General features: G+C 39.0%; 1 protein-coding gene across 9 annotated transcripts in view; it reads left to right on the top strand.

Moving 5' to 3' along the window:
• The first annotated feature begins 1,536 nt into the window (after positions 1-1,536).
• Positions 1,537-25,639, top strand: part of adgrb3 (adhesion G protein-coupled receptor B3) — a 113,623-nt gene continuing 89,520 nt past the window's right edge. For all 9 annotated transcript variants that reach the window (XM_072436231.1, XM_072436230.1, XM_072436228.1 and 6 more), the window contains exons 1-2: positions 1,537-1,593; positions 3,114-3,882. In XM_072436231.1, coding sequence (XP_072292332.1) covers positions 3,129-3,882 — 754 coding nt within the window. In that variant the 5' untranslated portion in view covers positions 1,537-1,593; positions 3,114-3,128. The remainder of the gene's footprint in view (positions 1,594-3,113; positions 3,883-25,639) is intronic.

The raw sequence follows: 25,639 nt of genomic DNA, 5'->3' as shown, positions 1-25,639 counted from the left end.
CTCATTCATTAACTTTTCCTAATGCATATGCCGAGAGTAGTCCCATAATTATAAATCTCTCACCACCTGATGAAAACTTTCTGCCAATCAGCAAGAAAAAAAAAGCTGCTTTAAATTGAGGAAGCGTTTTGAACACATTGAAATCGCTATAATACGTCTTCTCCTCTATTACTATTCCTTTCATTCATTCATTCATTCATTCCTAGTGGTCTTTGGCTTGTATTGCACCAAAGAGAGCTAATTGACAGTTGATTGCAGACTTGAATGCCTTTCATGTCATAGTAATGGAGAAGATATCCCAAGTTGCTCTGCATTTCTTTAGCTTTTTTTTAAATATAATCACTTCTTGGGTTAAATGCATTAGCCTTACCTTTATGATAGCAATTACGCCATAAATAATCCCCTGGGAACATGAACAATGGTGGAGTTGGGAGTGTGTGTGTGCGGGAAGGACTTTTCCATTGCCTCATTAAGCATTTATTCCACTGGCGAACACGCAAGACCAAAAATAGTTCCATTGTCAGGTAGTCTGTCTTGGAAAAGGTCCATCAGGCGCTTGAATTTGGGGTGAAATGAATGCCACAAGATATAACAGCTTTTTTTTATTTTTTTATTTTTTATTTTATTTTTTAAACGCCGTACAAACGTGATCCAGATGACTCGACTTGGGCACACCTTTGACAAGTGAACAGACACTCTCTGAAGAAAAGGGGATCTGGAAAAAAAAAAATAAAAAAAAAAGAGGGGAGAGGGGAGGGCAACCGGGGGGACGGGAGCGCTGCCGGTGCCAGACGCAGCGAGGAGCGCGTACGTACGTGCTTTATCTTCGCGGCTGGGAGAGAGTGTGACGTGATATTGCAGCCCGAGCTCTGCAAGCAGCACGGCGGAAAAAGCGCGTCTCATTTCTTTCTCTGTGTTCTGAACTCACGGGTAGACCCCCCAACATCTTTTTACATCCACCCACTACGCACGGATCTGCTTTTTACCCCCGTTTTTTGTGCGTGCGTGCGTGTGTGTGTGCGGGCGCGTTCCGTTTTCTCATTTTCACATCCCAACAACAAAAATAACACATCACCGGTGTGTGCGTGTGTGAGAGAGAGAGAGAGAGAGAGAGCGGGCAAGTTGCCGAGGAAAACATTTTCATTGGGAATAGAGACACTGGAGGCTGCCGATTGATTTGATGGTGTAAGAATTTTGGTTTTTCGTCTTGGCGTCTTTCTTTGCCACTCTATGAATTTTCTGTCTCTCCCTGGCTGTCTCTATCTCTCCCCTCTTTCCTCTACTCTCTCCCTCTCTCTCCAGCCGTGTGTTTGTTGCGCTCCGCGTTTCTGTTGATGGGAAAAACCCAGAAGAAGATATGAACGGTCGGACTGGAGGATTGTAAGGAACATTTAGGCTGTTTTACCCCCTCCAAATGCTCGCCTACTGAAGCATCTTGTTGCGCCCGGACTTCTGACACCGTTGGGGATGGAGACTATTCATTCACTGGAGGGCTGTGCGATTTATTTATAACAAAAAGAAAGAAAAAACAAGAAAAAGAAAAGGATGTGGTCAAGTATGCTGGAAAAATAGCCATAGCTTCCGCAGTGTAAGGTAAGGATATTTTCTGCATGCTTTTTTCTAACGGTGGTGTTAAGGAGGCTCATTTCTCGTGCCATCTTGTCTGTTAAAGTTTCACCATCCCTCTCCAGCACTGCCTCGTCCAGTCCTCTGCGCTATAAGACACTATTCTGCCCCGTTTTATGATCATCGCGCTAAATATCCCGAGTTGCCCGGTCTCGCAGAGGCTATAATCACTTTGGAGCGGCGTGCGTCAAAGTGGCATTGGATGAAAGGCAAAGTCAGTGTCTCGTGCGTTTCCCTCAGTGCTCTTACAGATGCCCTGCGATAAAACCCTGCCCTGTCCTTCGCTGAATACTGATTTTCCGCGTAGCCTTGGCCGTGGATCTTGCGGAGGGGTGGAATTATTATGAGCTTTTATCACGACTAAAGCTGCTCCTTATGTAACGCGCGTAATGTCACCGCGACGCGACAGGGAAAAAGGAAAGAAGTTGGAAATGCAAGTGCGAATCAAGTGTATGTCTATTGTCTGGACTCTGGCTTGGACTTCACCGCCTACACACACGCGCACACACGCGCACACACGCACACACACGCACACACACGCACACACACACACGCACACACACGCACACACGCACACACACGCACACACACACGCACACGCACGCACACACACACATGCACGCACACACACACACACGCACGCACGCACACACACACACACACACACACACGCACACACACACACACACACACACACGCACACACACACACACACACACACACACACACACGCACTGCTGTGACACCGCTCACAGCTGCATTGCCTGTAGGATTAAAGCAATCAGGACATCGCATTGCATTCTTCCCTTCGCTCCAGCTCCAGTCCTCCTCCGCCGTGTGTGCGGGAGCGCGCGGCATCCACGCAGTATCCACGCGCACACGCTGGCTCTTTATCAAATTGCATTGTCAAATATGTCAAGCCCCGAATTTCAGAGACGTGCAGGTCGTGGACAGTGAGAGAATGGCACGCAGAGGCGCGCAAGAGACAGACAGGCAAAGTGACCAGGCGGACACAGAAAGACATTTTTTCAGTCTGCGATTCGCTTTAAGTGTCGTCGAAGGAAACTGGCTAAATCTCCCAGACAGCTGCTTGATTCAAACACAGTCATTTACTGCGTAAAATGAGCAGCCCGGATTACTAAACTTCCCTGCGTCATATCGTCTTTTGCATTACGCATCCATCAACACGGCACAACTATGTGCAGCATTACATTACATTAATATAAGTCGATGGATACAGTTTAAATTACTTACATAATTGCTCCCACCACCTAAAAATCTCAAATAAATATATAAATAACCGCAAAAGCGACCACAAGGTGGCAATGTTTGCACAAAGTAAGGAAGGAGGCTCGTGATGGAAAAGACATGTTGCTGGGGTTAATGTGTCCTTTCTTCATTTCCATCCACACATGTGATCAGAAATATTTCAAGTATAGTGTTCTCCCATCAGCCTCACACACTGTCATCTTTGTCTTTCCTTACAGGCCAAATGACATAGGATGAAGGCTGTTCGAAACCTGTTGATTTATATATTTTCCACCTATCTTCTGGTTATGTTCGGATTAACTGGTGCCCAAGATTACTGGTGTTCCACTCTGGTGAAGGGGGTCATTTATGGATCATATTCAGTGACTGAGATGTTTCCTAAGAACTACACAAACTGTACATGGACGTTGGAAAATCCAGACCCAACCAAATACAGTATCTACCTGAAATTATACAAGCAAGACCTGGGCTGCTCCGAATACTCTTTACTTTCGTATCAGTTCGACCACTACTCACAAGAGAAGATCAACGAGCTGCTCAAAGTCAACGAGTCTATAGTTTACTTATGTGATACAAAGAATATTTATGTATTCCTACTATACGACAAGAATTTCGTTCAGCTGCGGAGAGTATTTCCTTATGATTACAACGGATTGACGCTACAAAAGCTGGAGGAGGAGGAGAAGTCCATTGTGGAGTTTCTTGTGTTCAATAAGGCCAGTCCAAGCCAGTTTGGGTGTCAAGTGCTTTGTACATGGCTGGAAAACTGCCTCAAATTGGAGAAAGGGACAGTGGAGACATGCGGGATCGTGTATACAAAATGCACTTGTCCTCAACATTTAGGCGATGGAGAGTCTGAGAGTATGCTAATGCTGAACAACGTGGTTTTACCTTTAAATGCTCAGACAGAGGGCTGCCTGGCACCGCAGCTCCAGGCTGGACAGGTGTGCAATCTGAGTGCGGAAGTGAAGCGTCCGACTAAAGAAGGTGAGTATTCGGGTCATCTTTTTATTGGATAAGTTAAAATAATGAGTATGAATAGATAATCCTGAAATAGTCATGTTAAATTGAACTGTGCACGCTATAGTCACTCCCCTCTTGACCCTGTTACTGCATGTTTGAGGCGTGATGGCCCATGAAACAAAGAGCACACATATATAGAGACATAGGGTGGCTTTGAGTGCACTAAAGACCACACCAGCACAAAACTATAAAAGGTATTAACTCTTATTCAGAAATGGTCATTTTACAATTCATGTTTTTTGGGATCAAACAACTTTTTTTTTAATGGTGAGTTTAAATCTGCAAGTTTTAAAATTTGATGTGATCTTCATATTAAAGGGATAGTTCATGGTTGACATTCTGGTATTTTATCTATTTTGATATGATCTGGCACATGGAAAATATAAAATTGCTATTACATTAGTAGATTGTCATTTTTTTCAATCAAGATGTAATGCCTGTACCAACAGATAAGCCAAATACAGTTGAGCCAGGGAGGCTTCATTTTTTTTAAACCAATGACGTAATTTTAAAATAAGAGATAATGCATAAAACATCCAGGTATTTCCAACAAACATAACAAAGGAGCCTCTTATAATAGTCTACTTCATACAGTACATTGTTTGGCCTTATCTTTTTTATGCATACATTTTATATAATGGTAAAACAAATTGGTGCATAAGAAAAATAGCGTATAGCACACTCGTACATATCACATCATTACATACTGCAATCAAGTCCCTTTGTGTAAAAAAGTGCTGAATATATTTGTGAACTATCCCTTTCAATATGACAGAGAAACACCACGTTTAAAATGACACAGATGTTTCTTAGTGTTGCAATAGAGCAATGCAACGTATTTGACTGTGGTTGGAAGTGAGCATTAATGAACACACCGAGGTAACGGCTTTATGGTCGACAATGGGACTGGATCGGTGACTGCGTGGGTAATTGTCGCACATGAAAAACACATATTCCTCTCACATACGCCCCTTTATCTCCCTCTGTAGTTCGCACCCTGGCAGCTCTATGATCCTTTAATTGTGAACGGCAATGATAAATATAATGTAACGCTGTAATGATTGTGATCATTAGTGCCACTAGGTAGACCTCACATTCTTACGGCAGCTGGAATTACAAAGGCAGCCCTCCTTGACACACGGCTGCTTAATACACAGCGCAGATAGAAAGAGGGGAAAAGCCCAGAGGAATTATGCTTGCGTACTTCATACAGGGTGAAATACCGTGAGACATAAAGGAGGGGCATTCATCGCGGCACGCTGAACCAAAAATAATGAGTCAACCTTTATATATATTTTTGGGGTAGAAGCGGTGGTAGCACAGACTGTTACTGCGCCGTCTCCCTTGTGGCTTTTTACCTGAATAATAATAATAGCGTAGAAAGCAGGTGGCAGTGTTTTAATCAAATGAATGGGAGTATATTTAGGTGGGTTATTGCTGCGACCCATTTGACAAGGAGACGCAGAGGCTGGATGCACTTGTTTTAAGAGAAATGCGGTACTTGTTCTGATTTTCTGATTATTTTTGAACACCTTCTCCTCGGGCTAGAAGATGCCTCCAGCTAGTGCTCCACAGTTATGGTGCAAGTGATCATTACAACTGATCGTGCATTCAACATCATATGCAATTTTAAGCTCGAGGTTTATAACACAATCTGTACGTTTGCTTATGAACCCTTTGTGGCTACAGTTCTTAGATGAAACCCAATGTCAATATATAATGTCTTTTATTTTAGATGCCCTTCATAATGATGAATGTATCCATGCTTGAGACTGGCAGAAGTCATAACATAAGTGCAACATTTAGAGTTTTGATTTTTGTACCAGATGCCCTCTCCGAGACAACATGAATTCTTTACAGCACAAAAACGACACAAACTTTACAATCCATAACATTTTAAATGATGCATCTGGGTATTTGCATATGTAACTTGTCTTCAATTGCATATTCTTGATGTTCTTGCTTCGCCCAGAATGCTCCACAGTATGGCTTTGAACGGAACTATCTTGCCTGTGTTTAATGGTAAAAATATATGAAATACCTTGAAAAACAGGCATTGCGTAGGCTCGCCGCTCCACAAATCTAATCTGTAACTGTATAATCTGTAACGGCATGTTGTCTCCAGATGAGTTTTATACTGTGGAACATTACAGGCACGGCTATAACATCTCCATGGGAACAAACTGGTGGTGGACTCTCCAGAGAGGGTAGTGCTACTTTAAACTAAGGTGCCCTTTCTGAGTTTTTATCCAGGCTTGGGGCCAATACAAATAGCTTAGTGTGATCCATTCTTACATAGTATGATAAACAGTAAGAAAATGTTGTGCTTGCTGCTTCAGAATTTTTTATATCAGCATGTTAATATCAGCTTAAGAGCACAGCTTATTGCCCCCCCTCTCTGTAAAGATTTGCTACTGGCTCTATTTATAGGGCCGGTTGATGGGTGGTTTGAATAAATCCGTTTTCATCTGGATAACGCTGAGATCACTGCTAGGTTAAAAAGAGCACGGTGCCTCCTCTCCTGTGGCAGTCGGCCGACATGCAAAGAATACAAAGCGATGTAAACTGTTGTCAAGGGGGCTGTTAGATACAATACGAGCTTACATGCTCAAAGAGGGTTTTGCTGCAGAGCTTGACACAGAACAATAATGCCATTACAGATCTATGGATGACTGTGTACATATCAGTATGATAAAACAAACATATATTATAAAGAATTTAATTCCAAATTTTACCTTCCCCCTAGTGCCAGAATTTATGTGTATAAGTGTATGCTGGCAGTATCAAGCATCATTAGAAAAAATAAAAAATAATAATAAATTGCTGATGCACTATTGTTCTTTTCTGGGGAGGACCCGCCACCCACTTGTCTCCGTAGAAATGCTATTGCGTGATCTGAATGTTTCAGTTCAGACGTTATCATATACATCTCGAATGTATTAAATTACAGGTATTCTATTGCCCCAAAAAACCTTGCAAAACATGCACACTTACTGTCGGCTGGCTTGGCTTTCCACAGTTAGGATCTATAAGTTGGCTTTGATCTGCTTGTCTCCACGGAGATGGATAAGTTTACCATACTGCGTAGAACATTAAAGCCAAAGCAATAACAGCTCTATGGAGACAAGCAGATGGTGGACCCTCTCACCAGAAAGTTACATAGTGCACCTTTAATAAGTAATGTGCTTTACAGGCTTGTCAAAGCCCCCCAAACACACCATCCTATGTGATGGTAAGCTATTATTGTAGCCACAGCTGCCCTGGGGCTAACTGATGGATGACAAGCGAGTCTTGCCTAAGGACACAACAACAGAACTTGGTCCAAACTGGAATCAAACCTCCGACCCTGGGGTTGCTGTAAGCTGCTATGCCAGTCTTTTGTTTAGTTCTGCAGTATTTATACATGGCACATTGTTTTGGTCATATCTCGTCATAATTATTGTTGCTAATTCTTGACATTTTGTGTGTGACCTGGCACAATGATATTCAGGTGGCGCATGACTCATTTATGCAGTTTTATTTCAGTCCCACTCACATTTCATGAATAAAAGTTGTAGAGGAAGCTGCTCAGTGGTGCAGTGGTACTCATAATGTGACACTTCAAATCCTGAACATTTTTAACCCATCTCTTTCAAATGTGTGTTTTGGATTTTTATCTCTTTCTCTGTCTGTTATTGAATGACCTGCCAAGCACAAATTTACGGTTTCTTTTACCATTTCCATGGCATCACTGCAGAGCATTTAGTTCTCTTTACTGTGGAAAAACAAAGCAGCCCTAGTTATGTGTGTGGAAGATATTTTGGTTGAAACCTGACAAAGTTTTGTAGAGATGGGGTCAAAGTGTCTTGACAGTTGAGGAGAATATCTGTCGATTCACTCTTCTCCCAGAGAGTGCAGATAGTGTCATCCATGTCAGACCCAAACGGAAAATACACCATTGTCTAAAATATCTTAAAGTGCCAGTTATACCAAACATACTTTTGCAAGAACAAAGTGGACTTCATATTCCATAATAGTCCACAGTTATCTACAACTATGAATACTATGCCATGACTACCAACACAGTACAAATAACATGATTATTGCTTCCACTATTTCAATATCTTTCTCTTTTTTTTGACATGCAAAACTAAAAATGTACCCGAAATACACACAATCTTACAAAAATATACTCATGGTACTAAGACAAAGTTTGAGCAGCCTGACAAATCAATGCAATTAGCTTCAGCGGATAAAGGAGCACAGGGGAATATGGAGACAGTAAGGCAGCAGCAGAGAGATCATTCATAAAGACAGGCATTATAATTTACTTCAAACTTTGCTAATGCTCCGAAGGACTGCAGCTCATAAGTATGTAAAATATTTCCATCAATATTTGATGAGTCTCCAAAGTAGGGCCCCATATTCATTGTTAGTACAAGAAGTGGGCTGGAAATGACTTTGACAGCGCAAGTTTGAGACTTGATCTGCCGTTTAGAGACACACAAATTGTAGGTTAAATTCATATTATGAGTTTAATATGTATAAAAAGTATTAGTTATAAATTTAAGGCAAGACACTGCACGTGAATAGGAAAAAATCTTGCATTTAGATAGATATACCAGTATTTGAAACTGCTTCTGTAGCTTACTTACATAAATCTGAAAAGTATTTCATCATATACTGTTTTAATACATAATTAAGGCATTTTAGGTGTAGAAATGTACAAAACTTAACATATTTGGGACATCCAAATCTAAAAAATGGATGAGGCTGGTTTAAATTTTGCTGTGTGTACAGTAGATGCAACTTTAATGAGTGATCTTTATGTCTCTGTGGGATGAAAATGCATTCTGAGAAATGAAATAAAAAAACATCCTTCAGTTTAGTTTGGACAATGTTTTTATTTCCATCCAAAAGATTAAATGTTGAGAGAGAAAACAAACGGACAAATTATAATAAAAATAATTTTGTCTTTATTATAAAAATACACTACCAATCAGCTGATAATCTTTGGATGTCATGGCAAGTACTATTACAACAATCTATTCATATTTTTCTTTTCAAAAATGGTTTTCAGTGTTGATTTAAGCATATTTGACAAACTTGTCAATGCCCGATCCCATCATACCTCGAAGTTAAGCAGGGATATGCCTGGTTAGTAGGAGTTTGTGGCAAATGCGGTTGTGATCTTGGGTGTTACAAAAATGTAATTGAATTGAACAGGACTGCTAGGTGCCATAGGTGCAGTAGTATAGACACCTGGCCTCCAGTGTCCGGGTACGGTAGGCTGGTGTTTGAAAGAGTGTGTTTGTGAGAGTGAATGGATGGATGGATGGATGGAACAGAGGGAAATTAGCCCATGGCTACAATCCAGCGTGTTCACAGCATGTTTATTTTGTATGTTCATTTACTTGCACTGTCCCACAAAAAAATAAAAATAAAATCTGTGCCATTTAACACAAAAATATTTTGAATTTCCCCACGCATACATTCGACCTGTCAATTGAAAACACCTACTCATTTTTTTCAATTAAATGATGACTGACGGTTGATCTCTAATAAAATTGTATTAATTGCCCTCCCCAGTTCTAATTACAGACGCGTTTAAATACACTGATGATGATCTTTCAGCTGCAACACGATATTTAAACCCAAGAGATGCAGTGAGCGGCTTCTCGTTTCTGAAACAACCATGTCAGTATGTTTGAGAATGCTCAAATCATTGGCACCAAGTTCAGAAAACGTCAAAGTAGAAGCAGAAACTAATCTACTGCAGATCTGAACCCCAGTGATAGTCTTTGGTATGAGCTGCAGAAGGCTTTGTGCAGTGGTCACTCTACCATCAACAAAACAAGATCAATTGGTGAAAAATAATGCAACACTGAATGGAAATACATGTTTTGACATTTTGATTCTTATGTAAACTAGAATCAAATTGTTTGTCAAAATGTTTCATCTACCTATCTATGCGCCTAACACAACATATCACTGAAACCGTAGCAGAAGTTTGATGCCACAACCATTGAACATTGCATCTCCTCTCGTCACCTGTCACTTGGTGCAGATGCTGATTTGTGCATTTACTGATGCCTGTCTGACTCCACAGTAGCTCCATGTGCAAGATGGCAATCGTGTTTTATTGGCAAATTAAATGTGTGGAATGGAGTAGGTCCGAGCACTGCAGCATCTCCGCTCCTCTCTGCTGCTGCTGCGTTCTCATAGAGAGCCCTTTATTCACTTTGGATCTCAGTCAAGTCACTCAGTAGTCACACTGCATTATGCTCATCCCCATTGTTATGTACACTCGGAGGCCATTTTAGTTCCAACTCAGTGGAGGAGCACACCCAGATCAACAACACCAACTCTGGATTTTGCCCCCATGGGCATTCGTTTATTTAGTCATATATCTTTATCTTTTGGTAATGCATATGTTAAGGCAAAATGCAATTTACAGTAAATATGACTGTGCTACTTGTTTCATTGCGTGATCTTCAAAGTGACGGTGAACATCTCCGTGAACCAGGTCAATGTAATGCCACAACATTCACTGCAAGCTTGGAGAATTGGACTGACGGGCAAACTTCAGTCTTCAAAATGTTCCTGATTCAGACTTAAAGCTCTTCTAATGGTATTAGTATATAGTGACCAGCTTTGTGTGACACTACCTGTTGTCCAGAAAATTCTGTATTTTCTCCAGCCAACTGTTACTCTAAAGTTTAGAGTAAAAATGGTTTAGAATATAAACCATTTTTAAATTATGCTGTATAAACCTATTGAAGAATTATAAGTGCATTGATCTTGGATATTCGCATTAAAATATAAAAATAACCTGACGATAATAGATAATACTTGAAATAAAACTGATCATCTAAAAATTAATGGTGCTTAGATGTGACTCCTTAGTCATTCACTAGAGTAATAAAAACTATCCAAACTTTTACAGTTTCCCTATATGCCATTATGTCAAATGGCCGCCCTGGACCCACAAAACATTTCTATTAAAAAATGTATCGATTCACAAGGTAATAAAAACTAGTAGCCTTTTCAATTTAGATCTAATCAGATCACATTCACTCAATCGGAGTGTAGCATGATTATTTATTATTTACATACTATAGTGCAATTAATTAATTTGGATTTAAAATATATATCGTTATTTCCTATTTAAAATGAGTAAAACTACATATTTAACACACTCAGTTCAGCCCAGTTCAAAGTAAGATAAGATTCTAGCCTCTGTTTGCTCAGATAAATGACATTCATAACCGTAATACCATCATGATGCAATCATTCAAAATGGCCGCAGTCATTGTCCTGTGATGATTGGCTCATTCATTTGCCTGATGGTGCTTTGCTAATGAAGCCATTCTCCATGTATTCAAATGGAGCACAGATCTGACCTGTTCTGCATCCCCATCAGAGTGACAGGCGCTCCGTTTTAACTTTACAACACACAGTAAAGTCACATGTCATTCAGGCCCTGTTTCCCATAACTATGTCATATTATGGCTAGTATGGCAATCACAGTAATGGCTTTCAGTGCAGCTTTCAGTGCGGTGGCTGTGGTTTAGCTGGACTTCACATCTTCCCAACTGCACCACCACACCAGTAAAACTCCTGCGTGTAAGAAAAACATCAGCATGTATTTATATATAGGCTCTGCTGTCCCCGCCTGTGCTGAGAGCATGTTCACTCATATAAATCCTAAATATTGTTAGATATGTGAGCCCATACCCACAAAGCATTGCGTTTTCCTCAAGTGCTCATAAATTGTGCTGGAAATACCACATACAGTATGGACCTGTGTGACATTCAGCTCTTATTCAACTCTTTGAGCTCTGCCTATTAAATAAAAATAACACTTGGCTGTAAATCTGAGCCGCCATCTTTTCAGTGCTGCTGACAATGTTGAATTGCATTTGGTTCATGCACACTTTGAATGTTTAATATTTGGTTTGAGGAGGTGAAGTAGCATTAGCGTTATGTGGGATTCAAGCTTTTATTTTGAAATATCAAAACTTGCATACAGACTTTTTAAAATGTGCATTGTAACAAATCCCTTCAACCAATTCTTATTTGCTCCATTTGTATTCATAGAGGCTGGAAATGTAAAAGGAACGTTTCTACTTGAGAGGTAGAAAAAAGTAACTAAAACTGACAGGAAGTGTTCTTGATAGTATTGTCACATATTTTCATGGAATCTTAGCTTTACCCACAAGCTCTTCGTGTTTTCTGCCACTCTGATATGATTGCACCATGACACACAAACAAGTGTGTTCTGTGTATTAGTGTCCTGTAATTGTTTCTGTATTGTCCTCATCAATCCACGCCCATTTATTTTTTATAATGCACCATAACAGGGAATCAATTGTCTGGAATAGTGTCGGGCAGGTGTTTTCCCATGATTCTTTGCAAGCAATGTGCCTGATTGGACAAAAACAGGTGCCCCCGTCAATAGCTTCTCTTATTAGTTATTACCCTACAAATTCTTTGCAAAATGCAGACATTTTAGTCTACATTTGTTTCTGCGTCATTTGCGTTTACTATACACTTCATAATATACAGAAGAAGAAGAAATTAAAATTGTATACAGGCCCTTTTAACCATCTGCGCTACCTAACCAACCATTTAAAAAATATAATTAACAAAATGCAGCAGAAACGTTGTAAAAGAACTCTCTCTTTCATGCTCTTCCTCCCTCACTCGCTGTGTCACTGCTGGCCTCAGTTGGCTGTACAGTGCAGTGTGTGGGGCATGTGCTGACGCTGGGCTTTGCGGGGGCCTCTAGATGCACTATACAACTCTGCTGCTTCATCACAACAGCAGCAGTAACCGAGGAGCCCTGCACACAACCCCAAACATTTGCATTCTTAATTGCTTGTCTTGCTCCGACATCACAGCACTTTATTTATGAGGTAAAGATGAGTGTGTTTTATAAATCAAAGCAATATGTACGGGTCTCTTGTTCTTCCAACTTCAAAAAGGTTTCTATATTAGATCTAGATGAGAACTTGTGTTTGGCGTGGAACCATGTCTTGATCTCTAATTTGGTTAAACCATATTATACACACGTTTGATCTTTGATTTCCAATCCCAACATGCCTTCCATTTTACTTCTATTTAGCTAATTCTACAACATGCAAAGGTTTTATAATGGACTTTGGAAGAAAAGGTTTTTAAAAATAGAATGTATAAGTAATGACCAAATAACAAAGTCTTTTAAGAAGAGTTAAGAATATTCATCTTAAGAATCAAGATTATATCTATCTATCTATCTATCTATCTATATATATATATATATATATATATATATATATATATATATATATATATATATATATATATATATATATATATATATATATATATCGGACAATAGATAAGATATCAGGTTGACCTAGTTACAACAGTTCTTATAACACATCACACCCTCACACCCACCAGCCTCTGATGAATGATGAAGGCGGGAGTTTCCATCGAAACATGTTGTCAAAGTAATTACATCATCATCTTATCTATTGTCTGATATAGAAGAAACAACAAAACACACATTACACATTGTATGTGTACACTATTGAAAACGTATTACGGACATTGATGTTTGCCACACACAAATGCTTGATATTTTACTTTTCATTTTGCCATCAAACACTTCAAAGTCCTGCAGCATTTTTTTGACAGAAAGACTGTATTACATTTCAGGTGTTTAATAAATGAATCTCCTTTGCAAACAAAAGTAAATTGGAAACAAAACAACTATTGTGCTTCTCGTGTGACAGATCCGGAATGCGTGGGCCAGTAAAATGGTCTTATTTGTCCTTCTCAGAAAACACATGGGGCTGTTGCAGTTTGCCCTACAGTGGTGAGCGAGGCGGTGCTTTGAAGCACATACACAGATAACGCTGTCAGATGTCTTCCACTGCTCATGTAATACGTTTTATACACTAAACTAAAACACATTTAAAGTCTTTGTGTAGGCTGTTGTATGCTCTGTCAGACCCCCCATTGTTCAGAGGGTGTTTACTGTTATTTCAATGCAAATTGTTTCACTTTTAAGTCTGTATTTCAAAGCTGCATGGTTCTTTTTTGGGGGAGATGTCATTGGACATTTCAGCCCACAGTCGAGAAGCATTTGGATAAATATTCACTATCCAAACTATCCAAATATGGCAAATGAGTCTGTCACTCAAATCTGCTGTTTGTCACAAAAAGGAAAGTAATACGATTATTTCCTAAATGGTTTGTCAAAAGTTAAAAAAAAAGAAAGAAAATGAAATGTCAACATCACTTTTTTAAAGAAAGCATATAGAGCTCTTGTGAGGGACAATATTTCAGAAATATTATGCAACATTGTTCTCTTTTTTCTTTCTCTTTTTTATTTGAAACATCACAATTATATACAAGCGCTACCTTAGAACTTTCAGCAATAATATGATATAAAAAGCCATTTTAGGCAAGAGTTATTTAATTTGTTGTTTTCCTTGGAATTTTTAAAAGGGGAGGACGGAATAAAAATAAAATGTTATTTTCTCATTATCAAATCAATATAGGCCCGACTCCCACCTCTCTACATTATCTACATAATTATAGTTATCAATGCAAGACATTGAAAATACCTCTTATTATACTGCGGTGTACAAAAATACCTTCAATTTCATAAACTAACTGTTTAATGGAAGGTGAAGCTCACAGTGATCAAACAGAAAGTAGTCCCAGACTGACAGCTTCTCAGAAAATGAATCATCCCGTGACCAAACAAGTCGGTTTAATAAACTTTATTGTGTCTTGAAGGAACACAAAGTGTGCAATGAATGAAAATGTCTTATTGAGCTTAAATTTGGCCACAGTGATTTGATCCAACGGCGCAGTAATTTTTCCCACGCTCGAGACGCGCAGCTCAGATCATCGGGACAAGTAGCGTCCTTACAATGCGATCAGAAGAGAACGCGTGACTCCACACGAGCTGGACATGTCGACAAAATGATTCTGATATAATCGGTCAAGACGCGTATTCTTCATTTCCTCGTTCGAACACGAGTTCAATGAATGCGAGCGCGAGCCAAAGCCACGCCCACCCCGCATCCTTCATGTTCATCTACCGGTCGATCTCATGGATCTATGAAGCCGTGAGTTGCGAGAGTTTTAAAGCTCTGACGTTCTGACGACCTCGGGGTGCAGAAATGGTCGGAGGTCGGAGATGCTGGTGCAGAATACATTTTTATTTCTATTGAGGTTTTGGCCAAAAAAACTGCGAAAAATCCGTGAAAACAGGGGGGGGGGGGGAATAATAATAATAAAATATATATATATATATATATATATATATATATATATATATATTTTTTTTTTGAATCTCCGTTTTTGACGTCGGCGGGCTTTCAAAACAACTTATTAAAAAACTCTCGCCTTACTGTTCTCTTATCGTTTTTTATTTTGGAATCTAATATAACATAAATATAATTCTGATATCTTTAAAACATCTTTTTGTCTTCCCATATTACCCAACCTTTTTAAAGCTTATTTGTACGGTACAAAAACAAATTCTAAACTTTTTGGGAGTTTAAATGGACATGCACAATTGTTTTAAATGTGTTGTTCAAAAAAACAAACAAAATAAACTTTAGTAAACTGGGACCGCCTCGGGATCCCCTGGAGGAAGTGTCTGGGGTGTGGGAAGTCTGGTAGTCCCTGCTTAGACTGCTGCCCTGTGACCCGGCCCCGGATAAATAAAAGTATTTTATTTTATTTTATCTTTATTTTTCCCCTACATTCCTTATTAGGAGATGAGAGGTTTTGTCTATAGGAGTTTTTGTTCTTCTATTAAGAGTGTCTTTACAAGAGTTTTGTTTATAAGAGTTCTTCTATTGAGAGTGTTTTTTAAACTTCCTATAAATTATCTGTCCTTTTCGACTATATATCTACCTGTGTTGCAACAATGAAATTTCCCCATGTGTGGACAATAAAGGAATATCTTATCTTATCTCATAAGCGGACGATGGATGGATGGATGAACTATTGTGTTGCTTAAATAAAAGTCTATTTATGGAATGGCACTGTGATTACATTTTTTAACATTTTATAGTCAACATAAAAATGATTTGACAATGCGTGTAGCTATCCAGGTTTCAGTGGAATGGTATTATTCTTTCAGATTTTACAAAGTATGTGCGTAACAGCTGAGTCACATGATATTTTTGGCTTTTGTGACCTTTTGACCCTGAGCAGGATAAGCTGTTATACTGAACACATCCCTCGCTCTAATATCATGTTCCTTTGTTTGGGATTTAGATTTTCATTTTCTCAAGATAGCAATAGCAAGCTGTGTCTAAATAAATTATAACTTGACTTTATCTTGGAGCGCTAGCATCCAACACAGGCTGCTCTGAGACTGTGATGTCAAGAATTAGATTTTAACAGCGACATTCGATGCATTGGCCCTTTTATTAGGCACACTTTTCCTGAGATGTTTTGGGGTCAAAGTTACAGGGCAGGGACTTGAACTGTTGAAGTGTATTAAGTAGGTAATAGTTTGTTAAGGTTTGATTTGACTGACAGGAGAAGACAGTATAATTAATGTGGCCAGTGAGGGCGTGACTGTATTAACACTTGTCTTTATGACCTTAAATAACACATCAAATGACTAAGCTGTCAATTCTGCTGCTTATTTTTTCAATGCTGTCCTTTAGTCTATTAGATCTTCCATAATTTGCTTGTTAGTTTTTCCATAGCTTAATTTTCAGCCTACCAAAAATGCATTGAATTTTAAATGCAGTTCAGTTTAGTCTTAGTTTGAAGGGACAATGCACAGAGACTAAATACTAGCTAAATACCGGTAGGTAGTTCCCATCTACACTCCTTGATTTGCAGGACTAAATTACATAGTCAAAAACAAGAATATTTCACAATCTCCACTCTCTGACCCAAACACACTGGCACACGACATCCCATGTACAATACGACCACAAAACTCAATCAGCAATGAGCATTAAGTATTCAATATCTCATAAAAGATATATTTAAAATGTGAGCGGATTTAATGTTATACATAAAGTATATTGTCGTATATATTGTATAAAACGGCCAAAAATGTGCTCAGAAAGAGACAGAAACATCTAATGTAATCAATGTAATGTAATGTAAAAAAGAGTATAGTGACATTTCTGTGCTTTTCGTGGTAATTTTATGATAGTCTCATGTTTTGTAAAATGTCAACCAATACATTTACAGGCACATTTGAGCACATTCCTGATTCACAATGTTTTGTTATTGAGATAATAACAAAACAATTCAAGATATGATTTTTTGAAAATATCACCCACCCTAAGTTTTACATTTTAACAAGAGTTAATTGTCCATATTTTTGTAATTTTTACAATTTGATTCTGATTTGTTTATTTTACACCCTTAGTCAATATTTCATAAATGATGAACTAAATACAACTGTCGGAAGCCAAATTCCTTCGGCTGATAAACTGCATGTCAGATGGCTGGATATTCTCTGCTGCATTGTACTCAGGAGGAGTAAGGCTTCAGAGGACAAGAGTCATAATGAAATATGACAGATAAATCAGGAGGTCCCAGGATATGACTTGAGATTACTGGATCAATACAGCACCATGCACTTTCCAAAATGGTCTCTCTCCCCTGTCTACCCCTCTGCTTAAGTACAGCCACGGGTTTGACATTTTTATCGGAGCACATCTCGGTTTCATTATTCAGCCAGGGTACCTGAATCCTAAAAAAGGAGAAGTAGTGCAGTGGATGTAAAAAAATGAAATGCCAGATGTCCCATGGAGTCATCCAAGTTCAGTTAATTTTGTGGAAGGAGCTCGATGGTGCTGCTCCGAGATAAATGCACAAATGCACTCAGACAGGACGTGCGTGTCCGACTCTCATTGTGGGTGACTTGATAAAGGTGCACCTTGTGATGTAAGTGTCCGAATACAAGGTCACGGCACCAGGTGATGTTATCGTAAGGGACAGGACAGGCGCGGAGCTGATCACCTCAGAGGGCGACGCAAAGTCACGCTATTACGAGTGTGTAGTTAGTTAGATAAAAGGGCATAACCAAACACACTAACTCCAACCCATGTCGGTTGGAAAACATCTGGTGGTGAAGGAAAAGCATCTACAGACTGTGACCATACTGCAGACAAATGACATAGGTGTACAAATGGGGAAATATGGTTAGGTGAAGGTTAAGCTACACTTAATTGTGCCCGTAGGGAAATTTGTCCTCTGCATTTTGTCCCACGCCTGAATACCACTGGGGCATCTCCTCAGGAGCAGTGGGCATCACAGTGAAGCGCCCGGGGACAGATCTCCAGATCTTTGTGCTATGCTTGTTCAGGACTACGATAGCATAGTCTTGCCTCAGTCTGCATATGATTTAAGTTTAAACACATATTCTATTTTCCAGATTTAGAGAAAATGTGTCTGTATGTAAATTATTATGCCTGAACATTTATTTCGAATCAGAAAGTAGCCGCAGTAGCCTAACATAAATGCTCTGATCTTCACTTACTGATCAAACAATTTATCTGTCTGTAATTAATCTATATTGTTTGAAACTATTCAAGTTTGCACATGACTTTAATCAGAACAAATCTCTTCATATTGTGCGTTGTGTGATGGTGTAAATGAAAGATGGCTGCCTTGCAAACGGTGTTTCTTTCTGTGATCGTCTGGCTCTTTGATTGTGGGCATTCAAAGACACCTTTGTTTTCCAAAGGAAACAGTAATAGACCTTTTCTATGTGTGAAGCAGTTCTACAAGGCTTTGATTTGGCCTCTTTGAAACATGCATCTATGAAGTGAGGTCATGTGACACACAGCTGCGGTGTTAGAGAGTGTCTTTGTGTATCATATCAACTCATGAATACAGAGAAAATTGATGAAAATAATCAGCCTGTGATTTGTGGCTTGCCTCCAAGCTTCATTTGCTTTCTGTCATTATTGATTAGCAGCTCAAATTATTTTTTTCTTCAGAGCATTGAAAAATTAACACATTTGTCCCTTTTTATAAGTGCTTCTTATGGACTGGATCCTATGTGGATGCCATAATGTGATCTAGCTCCTATTACTCTATGTTAGGGTTGTACAATAACAGAAATATGCCTGATTTATCCAGTCAGTGATATTTTGATAGGCGTTTATTTCTAATACTTCTTTATGTGTCATCCTTTTGATCTTTGATGGTCCTTGGTGCATCTTGTATCTACAACCAAAAGCCGGTGTTAACACTGCAATTCACCATATCAGTTTTCCAGTTTCAAGGTCAATTTCTGTGTCCACAGTATGAGAGCCAGGATGAGAGCTGGAGATGCTCTTGTATGGAGTGTTCATATGGACACTTCAACCACGCACAGAAACATGCGCTCCAGGTTTGTGACGCTCATAGACTTCCGGGGAGAAACAAGGATGCTGATGACTTATTACTTAGCAACAGGTCAGCATTTATGCAACCACAGATTTGTATACACTGTATACTGTAAATACAAGTGCGTAGCTGCAAGACCTGGTACAGTGGTCTCTATGGAAACGCTGTTGCTGATGGGTACCCATTGCATAGCTACACAGTGCAATCATTTTGGTCATCACTTAAAAGAAAACCTCTCCATTCTCGATACCAGTGTTTTTAATACATTCTAAGGGTGACCTTGGCTTCATTTTCTATCAGGAGGATATTTTGTAAGAAAAATAAGACCTGTGCAATATTTAGACATAGTAGACTTAAAACGTTTATCTACACACAAATAAACTTACAGAACATTTGTGTGTGTTAACATTAGTTTGTGCGTAAAGTGTTAGTTATACTTTACACTTACACATCATTTGAGTTGCCCCTGTAGTCCACATGCCGTTGATAATAGCTAACTTCTTTATTAACAATATTCTAGCTTAGTGGTTATCAAACTTTACTGGTCATCTTCTGGCTCTAGTCATCTTCTGGATCTAGTCATCTTCTGGATCTAGATTCTCAGTGTAAGATCTCCCCTGCTCGGGCCTCCCTGCCTTCTCTGCAGCTCAGCGGTGTTCGGACAGACTCTGTTGTTGTTGTCTAACAGTTTGCAAAGTGCAATAATTGCAGCTTTTCTGATGTGAGGTGACAATTAGAAAGAGGGGGCGACTGGAAGAGATTAGTGAGAGAATGGTTTGCCAATTGGCAGAAAGAATTCACACATCTTTAACAGTTAAAAAAAAAATCAAAGGATTTCGTAAGGATTGTTCTTTGTTGGTGTCAAGAGATGTAATCATGAGGTCTTTTTATGGAGACTTGAAGTGATCAGTCCTGCATGTATTTCCATACATGGGAGGTTAATGCTCTGCCTATACTGTCCTTTATCCTCCACTGTTGCCCTTCTATAACACTGTTCATCTGAGCCACCTCAGTCTAGCGTAATCATCCCTTTAAGGTCACTATATTACCTCATATCTCTGACCTGCAGACACTGACAAATGCAGAGTGGTGCAGGGGCAGGTGATTTTGTTATCTGTCCTGTGAGCAGACTCAGTATCACAATACAGGTGAGGCAAGGTCAGTGTACTCTCTCTAATGTCAGCACTTATCACACTACACCTGTGTGACCTTATTAATATACATCTTCATCCTAATATAGTCCAAGGAAATATTCCCCATTCCCTTTTAGTGTCGCATATGTGCCACTATGTAAAATGAGATCATCATAGAGGATGCCGTGAGCCACTGACATGTTTCCTCCAGCACAGAAAAGGTACGTTAATGAGTCACAGATAATCTGTAAAGCACTGTACAGCTCTGGATCAATATGACCAGGGAAAAAGGGACAATTCAAACTTCTTTTAGGCAGTTTATTTTCAACTAGATTGTGGGATACAATTTGAACATGGTTATTATATTGAGATTTTTACATGATACATTTGTAATCACCTTGACGTGTAACTTAAAATTTGCTTCAATCTAGCTCAAGTTGCAAAGAAAAAAAAAGAAGTGTAATATTTCATATATTTATTTTGGTTTATATATCATTTTTGTTTAAAAACAAATATGATTTTATTTCTGTAGTTGACAACACCAGCTGCCCAAAGTGCTTCACAATATGAATGGTAAAAAATTATACTAATACAGTGCAAGAGCATACGATAAGTACACATATAAAAACTAACATAATAGATAAAAGTAGGCAAGGCAAGGCAAGTTTATTTGTAGAGCACATTTCATACACAAGGCAATTCAAAGTGCTTCACACAGCAGGAAAAAATGCATTGAAATCAATAAAATTAACTAAATTAAAAATTATCAATCCAACTGATTTTCTAAACTAATAAAATCACAAACAAAAGAGAAGAGTGCAAAGAAAAAATCCTTTCAGTCATATGCGCAGCTAAACAAAACTGTTTTTAGCTTAGATTTGAACATGGTCAGAGTAGAAGCCTGTCTCACATCTTCAGGAAGACTGTTCAAGATTTTAGCTGCATAAAACTGAAACGCAGATTCCCCATGTTTAGTCCTGACTCTGGCACCAGCAGGAGGCCGGTCCATGTTTAGTCCTGACTCTGGCACCAGCAGGAGGCCGGTCCATGTTTAGTTCTGACTCTGGCACCAGCAGGAGGCCGGTCCATGTTTAGTCCTGACTCTGGCACCAGCAGGAGGCCGGTCCATGTTTAGTCCTGACTCTGGCACCAGCAGGAGGCCGGTCCATGTTTAGTCCTGACTCTGGCACCAGCAGGAGGCCGGTCCATGTTTTGTCCTGACTCTGGGCACCAGCAGGAGGCCGGTCCCTGAGGTCCTGAGAGTCCGAGATGGTTCATATGGCACTAACATATCCAAGATGTACTTTGGTGCTAGGCCATGGAGAGACTTGTACACAAGCAGAGCTGCTTTAAAGTCTATTCTCTGAGCCACAGGAGCCAGTGCAGAGACCTGAGAACAGGACTAATGTGCTCATACTTCCTGGTTCTGGTCAGGACCCGAGCAGCAGCGTTCTGAATGTAAGTACAGTTTAACTTGGGTTAAAATCCTAAGCAAAGAAATTTGAGAAAAGTTCTCAATTGAGTTTTTCATCTAGATCTGGGGCACATTTAATAACAAGTGGTTTTCTGACTGGTTGAGGTGTGCTATTTGAGAAGCCCTCATCTTCACCACAAAGGAGTACTTAAATAGACGTTGATGTGTCGGTGCAGATCTGTCATTTAACACTCTGGTGGGTTTGTGATCAGAATGCTTTGTCAAGGCAGAATTAGCTCAAGTGCACATTAATTGGAGCGGAGCTGCACATACACTAGTGTATTAAGTCCACAGCAGGAAACAGGCTACACCCCGGGTGCACTCCCCCCTACAGTAACTTCTGTCCCACTCACTCTCGAGGTAACACTGTGATTAAATTACATCACACATTTTCCTTAGGCTCTCCTCTTTTGCACCACGCCGAGTTAAGCATTCTCCAACGCATTTGACAATTCAGATATCGAGTTAAGAGTTATTTTTACAACGTGGTGTAAGTCAGAGCATGGATGTTACCAAATGGATCATTATCAAAAAGGAACACGCACAAACACGAGCCGAATGTCAAGAGACACTCGGGCCAAGTCAAGCGACAACATAATACAATCGGGCACCATGGAAAAACATTGCATCATACCCATGGTGGCGGTGAAGTGAGACAAGAGCTGGAGAAGGCAGAGGAATCGATACAAATACCACACAAATCATATTCTTTTGTATATTTGGTGACAAAAGTGTTTGCTTTTGACCATTTTTGCCTAGTTGGTTTATTTCTTGATTGCAAGAAGAAAGGGTAAGAATTCAATACATTTTTTTTGCTTAATGAGTTTCAATACAACAACAACAACAACAACAACAACAACAACAAAATTGTGACCTAGGCTCTTGGAAAATCTCAATATTAATTGTATCCCATAAATAATTATTACTTCATTTTGCACTGTTAAAAGTAAATGTTTGCCCTATTTTGGAGTTTTTTTTAATGTTTTCTTGTGTCTTTGTGAGAAAATGGTTTTGCCTCAAGGTGTCGTGATAATGAAACATTATCACTGGTGTGATATTCATTCTCCCAGAGAGAGAGAGACGTCTACAGTAGTTGCTTCTGTCCTCCTGATGCCCGCTATCAATTTTTGTGTGTGGTAAAGAGTTACAAAAACACACAGATGAATGGAGTTCACCTTGTTTTTGGACATTAAAAGTGAAATAACAAATTTGAGAGAGAGTTTGTTGGAGTCCATTCCCACAAGTCGTCTTCTCCAGTGTGCTTGAATTACCAAATAGGATTGCCAATTTTATTACATTTTGGAAGGCACATAAACCAGAGAAAAAAATCTGATCACATCATCTGAAAAATAAAAGAAATTGCCCACACAAATTTGTCACTCTGGATGTGAGTTGCAAACCCTATAAATATGGTTTATTTCCCTTTGTTCATTTTCTTTTTTTAACTCTTGCTCTTTATTATTGAACCAATATAGACTTGATTCATGGAGCAAAATCTGAGCAAACATGTATGTTAGTGTGCACAAAAAGAGCTTTGTAATATGAAAAGGGCACATCTCCACAACCTCAATTTGTTTTGCAGCAGTCAATCAAAATAGACTCAAATCAGAAATCTTCGTTTTGGTGTAATCCTCTATCCTTAAAGGTGCTTTTGCTCTGTGAAAGGGCACAATAACACAAATTCATATTCGTCTCTCTTATCCCATGAAGATAAAAAGCCTAGTTTTATACTGACTTATTTTTCAAGATTTTTGGCCCGCAGGCTTTATTAGACAGGAGAAATGGGGGATGAGAGAGAAGGGACGGCATGCAGTAAATTGTCGGGATTCAAACTCACGCCGGCTGCACTTGGAGCCTGGCATATGTGCGCTGTGCCTTAACCACTCGACGACCGGGTAGCACTGTCTTTTAATTTAAATGTATTCCAAAATTAAAGAACCGTCCTAAAACTGGTCACAATCTTACAAAGTATTAAGTACACATTTACAGTATGTTCATATTTCCTTTTTTTTTGTCTTCCTTTCATTGGTAAAATCATGGAAATAATGTTTCATATGTCATGGTGTTTATCAGAGCTTCACCAATTCAACTCTTACAGTTCTAGTTTATTTTTCTACCAAATATGAAAATGTTCTACAAAGGTAAATATTCATATTGTTCATATCTGAAGCGGCTAACCAGCTCTGCAGCACAAGAGCTCGTCTGTTTAAGTCCAAACAACACGGGGAAAATCAGATCACACATCCTCCTTCTGAATCCACGTATTTCAACACCAATCCTCAAAGAAGATTAGAGATGAAACATGATGAGTGCCTTTTAAACAAAGATATGATTCTGCAGAGCCTTGTATTGCTAAACCACTGCACCAATAAAGCCACCGAGACACTGCTGCACAGTCAAACGCAATTTTCTTTTCAATCTATTGTGCATATCATTGGTGGGCACACAGATAACTGACTCATCATGGTGAGATTTGTGATGATTAATTGTCCCATAATTGTAAAAACAAACACTAGAGTGGAGTGGATTTGACTTTGCATTTCACGCTATGATTTTAGGGAATATTACAAGGACAGAGGCATGAATTAAGCTTTAAATGACCACATTTAATCACATCGCTTTTGCATAGTACCTTGTGCATCCACACAATCACTTCATTTTATATGGGAAAGCAAACCATAGAGTAATTAGGATTTTGCTTCATTGTGTAATTTACTTTCTTTGTTTATATACTTTGGTAAAGAAAAAATACCAAAAAATACACATTTGATCATTACACTATTAGCAGTATTGTAACAGCAGTAAATTGTCTATTCTACTGTTTTAGTTAATGTATAAATCCTGCATATGGTTGTCACAGAAGAGCTCAATTGTGGGATCGTTTCTAGTGGTTACTTAAGAGAACTTAAGTTTCGCTCATGTGACTATTACTATCTAGAATGGCTATAGTTTAAGTAAAATTGAGCTGGACGATAGGCCAGATTTTTATGGGGAAATTTGCAGTTTAACTGCCGGATTGCAGATTTGTTGATCTGGTTTATAGTTCGTTTCTGTGTAATAACGGCCTATCTACATGAAGACACAAAATTATTAATTTGCAATAGAAGATATAGAAACCACAAAGACTTGTTGACAGTTGAAAGTGCTTTAATGGAGACATTATATTTAGTACTTAGTATCGAACGATTGCATAAGTTGAACATCATTTTACATTTTGTTTATTGTAAATGGCATCTAAAATGGCTTGCTAATAGAAACGGGTCCAATGATAGAACTGATAAGCCCGCCTCTTCAGTGACATAAGCCCGCCTCTTCAGTGACTGTCATAACAAGTAGTGGATTCAGTCATCTTAGAACCCATTACTCAGAGTCGCAACTAAGTACAGGAATGTGGGCGGAGATAGGCGGTAGGGGCTTTCTGAGCACTTGAGCCTTGAATCAAGGACAATTCAAGCATCCAGGAAACAAATCAAAATACAACTTTGAGGAAACTAATGATGAGGAAACTCTGTTGTAATAAGGTCAAAAGCTCATTGAGGTCGATTTTGCATAATATGTATCCTTAAGCCATAAGATTAGAATGGTAAATTTTTAGCGCATATTTTTTTTTAACAAATAATGATAATTTTCAACATTCTTCAAAAACAGTTAATCACCATGTAGGCCCCTGTTTGCTCTCCGAAATGTTCACAGCATCAAATTCTTATACGTAACCTAAACTTTACTTAAACTCATTCCAACTCCATTTACAATC

Source organism: Eucyclogobius newberryi, unplaced genomic scaffold (assembly GCF_026437365.1).
Source record: "Eucyclogobius newberryi isolate DKJ021-1_F unplaced genomic scaffold, fEucNew1.0.hap1 SCAF_8, whole genome shotgun sequence".
NCBI lineage: Eukaryota > Metazoa > Chordata > Actinopteri > Gobiiformes > Gobiidae > Eucyclogobius > Eucyclogobius newberryi.
Note: the sequence above shows the minus strand (reverse complement) of the source record. Positions and strands in the feature narration are given on the sequence as shown.